Source organism: Neoarius graeffei, chromosome 22 (genome assembly GCF_027579695.1).
Source record: "Neoarius graeffei isolate fNeoGra1 chromosome 22, fNeoGra1.pri, whole genome shotgun sequence".
In the NCBI taxonomy this organism is placed as follows: domain Eukaryota; kingdom Metazoa; phylum Chordata; class Actinopteri; order Siluriformes; family Ariidae; genus Neoarius; species Neoarius graeffei.
Genome location: NC_083590.1, coordinates 6857008 through 6864478, shown reverse-complemented (window position 1 = coordinate 6864478; position 7471 = coordinate 6857008). Strand labels below are relative to the sequence as shown.

The following is a 7471-nucleotide window of genomic DNA, read 5'->3' as shown; positions in this document are numbered from 1 at the left end:
TTGAGGGTGCGATTGAACCGTTCAACTAAACCGTCCGTCTGTGGGTGATAAACGCTGGTGCGGATCGGCTTAATACCCAGTAGCCCATACAGTTCGCTCAGTGTTCGTGACATAAACGAGGTGCCTTGGTCAGTCAGAATCTCTTTCGGGATTCCAACCCAGGAGATTACGTGGAAGAGGGCCTCTGCAATACTGCGTGCTGAGATATTGCGAAGAGGCACCGCTTCTGGGTATCACGTTGCATAGTCCACCAGAACCAATATAAAGCGGTACCCTCGTGTTGACCGATCTAATGGCCCGACGAGATCCATCTCAATTCTTTCAAACGGGGTCTCAATTAATGGTAGGGGGCGCAAGGGCGCTTTTGGAATGGCCGCTGGATTTACTAACTGACATTCGCGGCACGCCGTACACCACTTACGGACGTCGCCGCGAATCCCCGGCCAATGGAATCGGGCCATTATCCGGGCGAGTGTCTTATCCTGCCCGAGGTGTCCAGCCATGGGATTAAAGTGAGCCGCCTGGAATACCAATTCCCGGCGGCTCTTTGGAATTAACAACTGGGTGACTCGCTCTTTTGTCTGAGTGTCCTGCGTCACTCGGTATAACCTATCCTTCAAAATGGAGAAATAGGGGAAGGACGGGGTGGCGTTCGGCTGGAGCGTTTGACCATCGATTACTCTCACTTGGTCAAACGCGTGTCACAGAGTCTCGTCTCGCGATTGTTCCAGTGGGAAATCCGCGAGGGATTCCCCAATAGAAAGAGGAGGGGCCGGCGGCTCCTCACTCTGTCACGGAGATGACGTAGACGGCTCTGCGACCGCAGCTCCAGCCAAAGCGACACCGGGACCTTCCCCTGTCAACCAGCAGGACCCACTCTTTACTAGGCATGCCATTAAACCCCGAAATCCCGGCCAATCAGTCCCCAAGATCAAAGAGTGGGTAAGGCAAGGATTAACCGCCGCCTTCACTATCGATTTTTTCCCTCTGAAATGTATGTGGACCGACACCAACGGGTAGCTGTGAATATCCCCGTGCACACAACACCTTCACCCCTTGTGCTCCCCCCAATGCCTCGTCTTGCACCAGGCTTTGGCGGATTGAGGTCTGATTGCAACCCGAATCCACCAACGCCTGATATGTAGCCCCTTGTACACTTACCGGTATGCGATACGCTCCGGCCCGATCGAGGGCAGCCTCTGGCGCGTCGGGGATCCGCACCACCGCCCCCACCTCCATCGCTACACACTGTTGCTGCAGGTGGCCCGGTTCCCCGCAGCGCCAGCAAACCGGCCCGGGCCTTCCCTCTGCAGCTGTGTTCTGGGGCTCACTCACCTGAGGGGGGGAGAGACAGACACAGAAGGGAGAAACGGGAGGGCACCACGGGTGCGGTGGGCCGGCTGGGGTGGACCCGGCCCCCGCCTCCGTGGTGGGGGAATGGGGCGAGGACGGGGCACGGGAGGAGGGGAGAAAGAGAGAGAGAAGAGGAGAGAGAAGACGACGTCGTCCGTTGTCCTGCCGCCGGAACAGCCACCAGATGATCCTCCGCCAGTCCTACGGCCTGATCCAGCGACGCCGGGCAGTGGCACTGGACCCACTCTGCGGTTCCGGCTGGTAAGCGGGCGACGAACTGTTCCAGCGCCCCCTGGTCGATGATTCCCTCGGCGTCGCGATCTTCGGCCCTCAGCCACCGCCAGCAGGCGTCCCGGAGCTGCTGGCCGAACGCGAACGGGCTGCCGACTTCCTCCATCCGCAGCGCGCGGAAGCACTGGCGCTGCTGCTCCGGCATGCGCCCCACGCGCTGGAGGACGGCCCGGCGAAGGTCGGCGTAGGCCAGCCGGCGGTCGGCGGGGAGCTGTAGTGCGGCCAGCTGCGCCTCTCCCGTCAGGAGGGGGAGGAGGAGCACCGCGCGCTGCTCCATCGGCCACCCCGAGGCTTCGGCGACCTGCTCGAACAAAGTGATGAAAGCCTCGGGGTCGTCCTGCGGGCCCATCTTGGTCACGGTGAGGGGAGACGGGCCCGCGGCCGGGGTGCTGGTGGACCCCGCCGACGCGAGGAGCCGCCGGAACGCCTCTCGATCTTCCTGCTGGGCCAGCACCAGGGCTTCAAAGTGGCGTTCCTGCTCCTTTCGGAGCGTGACGAGTGCCTGGTGCTGGCTCTGCTGAGCCGTGGCGAGGGCGTGGACCAAGTCCACGAACGGGGAGGATTCCATGGAGCTGCAGGACTGATGCTCCACCTTTCCCGGGTTTCGGCACCACTGTAGCGCGGATAATGTGTGGGTGGAGCACAGAGGACGGCAGGACAACGTCTGGAGGTAGAGGAAGCGTATTTATTAAATAACTTTTCAGTTTTAAACTACGGCGTAAGCACACACGCACACAGACACACACACGCAGCCTCCAATCCCGGGTCGCGCTCCCTCTGCTCTCTCTCAGCCTCCTTAAATAGGGAGCGGTTTACTGGGAAAACACACACAAAACACAGGTTAATTACCGTCAGGTGAAGCGATTCTGCCACTCACCTTCCCTGGCTCCCCCCTCCTGTCACAGACCGGCGCTTGACCACGCCCCCGCTGCCACAGAGTCCCACATCTCCAGCACCGCCGCCGTGACACCATCAGCAACATCGCTCGAACACCACGCCATGGATCCACAAAGCGAGCAGAGAAGCTCCGCCACGCAGAGTGCTGGTGTGTCCCAAACCGCCTGCACAGCCACTGTGACACCACCGAGCAACATTGCTCAGAACATCACGCCAAGCAATAAAGCACAGAGCGCTGGACAGCCACGATGTAAAATGAGCAATGAGCTCATTGCAGTCCAAAGCTGAGAGCACAGGCATCACCCACAGCTAACCAAGGCTTGGAGGGAACCAACGCCCAAAACTGGGTCCGGAGCTACACCAACCGGTGGGCAAAACACTGAAATAAACATCAAACTACAAAAACACACAGAAAAAAAAAATAAATAAATAAAATGAAAACAGAAAAAGAAAGAAAATAAAAATAAAATAAAATAAAGCTCTGGTGAGAAGCAGCAGCCAGAATGTGCACGACGTACTCTCAAACGGAAACGAAAAAAACTTGTACATGGGGGACATGCCACACAAATGGATTTTAAAAACATTTGTAATCATAATAGGAACTTTCCTGAAAGATGTTTATTTAGCATTTATGGAAATTTTTTAATTCCTTTTTTTTGTTCAGTAAATAGTTAATCGGAACTAACTGCAGGTAGGAATTGAAGTTGTGAGCGGGGAAGATACTGGTATTTTGCTGAGACCAAAATAGAACTTTTTGGTTTAAATAGGAAGCGTTATGTTTGGAGAAAGAAAAACACTGCATTCCAGCATAAGAACCTTATCCCATCTGTGAAACATGGTGGTGGTAGTATCATGGTTTCAGCCTGTTTTGCTCCATCTGGGCCAGGACGGCTTGCCATCATTGATGGAACAATGACTTCTGAATTATCCCAGCGAATTTACATGGTGGTGTAATGCTTAGCACGGTTGCCTTACAGCAAGAAGATTCTGGGTTTGAGCCCAGCAGCCAGCAGGGGCCTCTCTGTGTGGAGTTTGCATGTTCTCCCCGTGTCTGCATGGGTTTCCTCTGGGTGCTCCGGTTTCCCCCACAGTTCAAAGACATGCAGTTAATATGGGAGGGCCTTGGGCTGAGATGCCCTTGAGTGAGGCATCTAACTCCCAACTGCTCCCCGGGCTCCGTTAGCATGGCTGCCCACTGCTCTGGGTATGTGTGTGTGTGCGCATTGTTCATATGTGTGTTCACTGCTTCAGATGGGCTAAATGCAGAGAGGAATTTCACAAGCGTGTGATGAATAAAGTTGTTGTTCTTCTTAAAGGAAAATGTCAGGACATCTGTCCAAGAACTGAATCTCAAGAGAAGGTGGGTCATGCAGCAAGACAACGACCCTAAACACACAAGTCGTTCTACCAAAGAATGGTTAAAGAAGAATAAAGTTAATGTTTTGGAAAGGCAAGTCAAAGTCCTGACCTTAATCCAATGGAAATGTTGTGGAAGGACCTGAAGTGAGCAGTTCATGTGAGGAAACCCACCAACATCCCAGAGTTGAAGCTGTTCTGTATGGAGGAATGGGCTAAAATTCCTCCAAGCCGGTGTGCAGGACTGATCAACATTTACCGCAAACGTTTAGTTGCAGTTATTGCTGCACAAGGGGGTCACACCAGATACTGAAAACAAAGGTTCACATACTTTTGCCACTCACAGATATGTAATATTGAATCATTTTCCTCAATAAATAAATTACCAAGTCCAATATTTTTGTCTCATTTGTTTAACTGGGTTCTCTTTATCTACTTTTAGGACTTGTGTGAAAATCTGATGATGTTTTAGGTCATATTTATGCAGAAATATAGAAAATCCTAAAGGGTTCACAAACTTCAAGCACCACTGTACACTCACCACTCGAAGAAAAACTTCAGTGCCACTGTGTAATATTCTCTCTCTCTCTGATATATACACATATATAATTTCTTTTCTGCTTTTATACACTTCCACATACAGTATATTCACTCATGATATTATACAGTTGGAGATTTATACCATCATGTACACAAATATTTTGGATATAAGAAAGCAAACAGCGTGAACATGTAATTTTCCTCTTTATTTGCTTTATTATTACAATTTCTTATATTAATCAAATGATACTAAGAAAATAATCTCATTTAAGGTAAATTTTATTAACACCAAAAACAACAGATTCTTAGCAGATTAGCAAAGCTACAGTTTCCTCAAGTGTAGTATTTTAAACAATTCAGTACGTAGTGTGCTCAGTTTGTGACCTATGAAGGGTCCTTCATCTAGATTCTTCTATATACGACTTCACTTCCTGTCATTAATGTGAATTAAAACATGATGAAGCAAAGAGCTAATTAGTTAAAGCAATACACAAGGCACTGTGCACTTTCATCATATCCGTGCAACCCAAGCTGAAATCTTCACTGTTTTGTCTCTCGCGGTTTGCCTTTTCCCTCAGAGATGATGTGCTCCGGCGCCGCCCTGGCGAACCACTCGGACCACGAGCCGTCGTACAGGCACACACCTGGGTGTCCGCACAGGTGCGCTGCGAGTGCAATGTGGCACGCTGTGACACCCGAACCGCATGTTATCCAGAAGGGTTTCTGAAGGTCGACGCCTGCATCCCGGAACATCGCCATCAACTCCTCCACCGGACGCTCCAGTCCTGAGGACTCCATGAAGGAAGGAAAGGGCATGTTGATGCTGCCGGGGATGTGGCCAGGTTCCGTACCTAAGAGAGAAGGGGTGTTACCAAATTATGCACAGAAATTTAACAGGGCAAGAGTAAAGGGTTTTTTTTTTTGCACTAAATTCAAACCACAATAACATTCTCACTTTAAACCTTTACGGTGTCTCTGGCTTTCATCATTATTATTATTATTATTATTTTACACAACTTCTTTTGGAGCTGTGGTTCTGTCTGTAATGACTGCTGCTAAACCAGATGCCATTCTCAAGAACTCAGGTTTTATTCTTCTGCACTGCAGAACCTACAACACTATGCACTGTCATGTCATGTCATAGCAGCCCCATCTATCGGCTACACGGTATCAGTACACTGTCGATCAGTCTAATCAGAGAGAGCCGGTGATTAGACCTGCCATAAATAAATAAATAAATAAATAAATAAAATCACGTGACTGTGACTTTAACGCGCTGTTTAAAGCTGAGCGCGCGACACTACACTGTTTACCTTCGCGCGGTTCGGGTTCGAGTCCCCGGAAGCGGCCCTCCACTCTCCCATCGACCAGCTGGAACTTCCGGTCGGTGAGGTTCTGCAGGACGTCCTCGTACGTCTTCACCCACGCCGCGTTCTTGTGGGCTGTGAAGCGCGCGCGCTCCGGTGCGGACGGCAGGTCAGTGACCGGGTGCCGCTCACACAGCCAGTTCTTCATCCCGCCGTCCAGCACGGACACGGAGCGGTGGCCGAACAAGCGGAACATCCACCACACGCGCGGCGCCGCGAACGAGCCCAGGTCGCTGCAGTCGTACACGACCACGTGCGTGTCGTTCCCGATTCCCAGATTCCCCACGTACTCGGAGAAGTCGCGCTCCGCGGGCAGCATGTGATCGAACGGGGACGAGGTGTCGCAGCACTCATCGATATCGAAGAACGACGCGCCCGGGATGTGACGCTGCGCGAACTCCTCACGCGCGTTCCGTTTGAGTTGCGGGAGGTACCATGAGGCGTCCAGAACCCGCAGACTCGGACCCACGAGCTTGTTTCTGACCGCCTCAGCCAACCACTGAGCTCCAACTACAGCCTCCACCTGAGCCGCCATGACACTCGGTTCCTCTTGACGTTTGAGTCAGCAAAGAATCGGTTCGTTTGAACTGTTTTAAGTGAATAAAACTGAATGAATCGGTTCATTTGAACTGTGTTTAAAAGTGAACGAATCGGTTTGTTTGAACTCTATATTCTTTTTTTATGCCTCCGCCACTGTAAGGTGCAGGAGGCATTATGTTTTCGGGTTGTCCGTCTGTCCGTCCCGAAACCTTGTGAACACGATATCTCAAAGGCTAATGAAAGGAATTTCACCAAACTTTCACCATTTGTGCACTTTAGGACAAACATGAACTGATTAATTTTGAGACCAAAAGATCTAAGGTCGGGGCGGCACGGTGGTGTAGTGGTTAGCGCTGTCACCTCACAGCAAGAAGGTCCTGGGTTCGAGCCCCGTGGCCGGCGAGGGCCTTTCTGTGTGGAGTTTGCATGTTCTCCCCGTGTCCGCGTGGGTTTCCTCCGGGTGCTCCGGTTTCCCCCACAGTCCAAAGACATGCAGGTTAGGTTAACTGGTGACTCTCTAAATTGACCGTAGGTGTGAAGGTGAATGGTTGTCTGTGTCTATGTGTCAGCCCTGTGATGACCTGGCGACTTGTCCAGGGTGTACCCCGCCTTTCGCCCGTAGTCAGCTGGGATAGGCTCCAGCTCGCCTGCGACCCCGTAGAACAGGATAAAGCGGCTACAGATAATGAGATGAGATGAACAGGAAGTCATAGCTCAAATAAACAAACCTTTTCAAATGTTTTAACAGGGCATCCAGTTGTTTTTACTGGGGCTGTAACGATACACGAATCGATTCAGATCAGTTTTTGGAATATTTGGAACAAAACTTGACTGAAGAAAAATGATAGAAAAAAAGTCCTTTTTATTTCTGAATCATAAACAATGCAAAACACTGCATTTTGGTCTGTAAAACAAAAATCAAAGCTATGAAGAGAGGTTTAATATTGAAAACAATCACAATTGTCTACAATGCTTAACCATTTCTTAAAAATAAATCAATCTATAAATTCTTCCCCAGACAATAAACAAAATCTCTGACCCAGGGAAAAGATCGATTGAAGCATAATGATCTCTGTAGCAGAGCCCGAGGGATCATTTTAACCTGAAATAGAGCTCCAAAATCGGCT

The 7471-nt window shown here is 50.6% G+C and overlaps 1 protein-coding gene across 1 annotated transcript; it reads right to left on the bottom strand.

Annotated features, from left to right (window-relative positions):
• Positions 1-4624: 4624 nt before the first annotated feature.
• Positions 4625-6380, bottom strand: LOC132870588 (3-mercaptopyruvate sulfurtransferase-like). The gene is made up of 2 exons (XM_060904279.1): positions 5751-6380; positions 4625-5288 (listed from the first exon to the last, which is right to left on the bottom strand). The coding sequence occupies exons 1-2, from the start codon at positions 6337-6339 to the stop codon at positions 4978-4980; spliced, it is 900 nt and encodes a 299-aa protein (XP_060760262.1). The 5' UTR covers positions 6340-6380; the 3' UTR covers positions 4625-4977.
• Between the last annotated feature and the right edge of the window lie 1091 nt (positions 6381-7471).

Coding starts and splice junctions, on each gene's coding strand:
- LOC132870588 (XM_060904279.1), bottom strand. CDS start 6,339: ATGGCGGCTCAGGTGGAGGCTGTAGTTGGAGCTCAGTGGTTGGCTGAG. Junction 5,289..5,750: donor CGAACCCGAACCGCGCGAAG/GTAAACAGTGTA, acceptor CTTCTCTCTTAG/GTACGGAACCTGGCCACATC.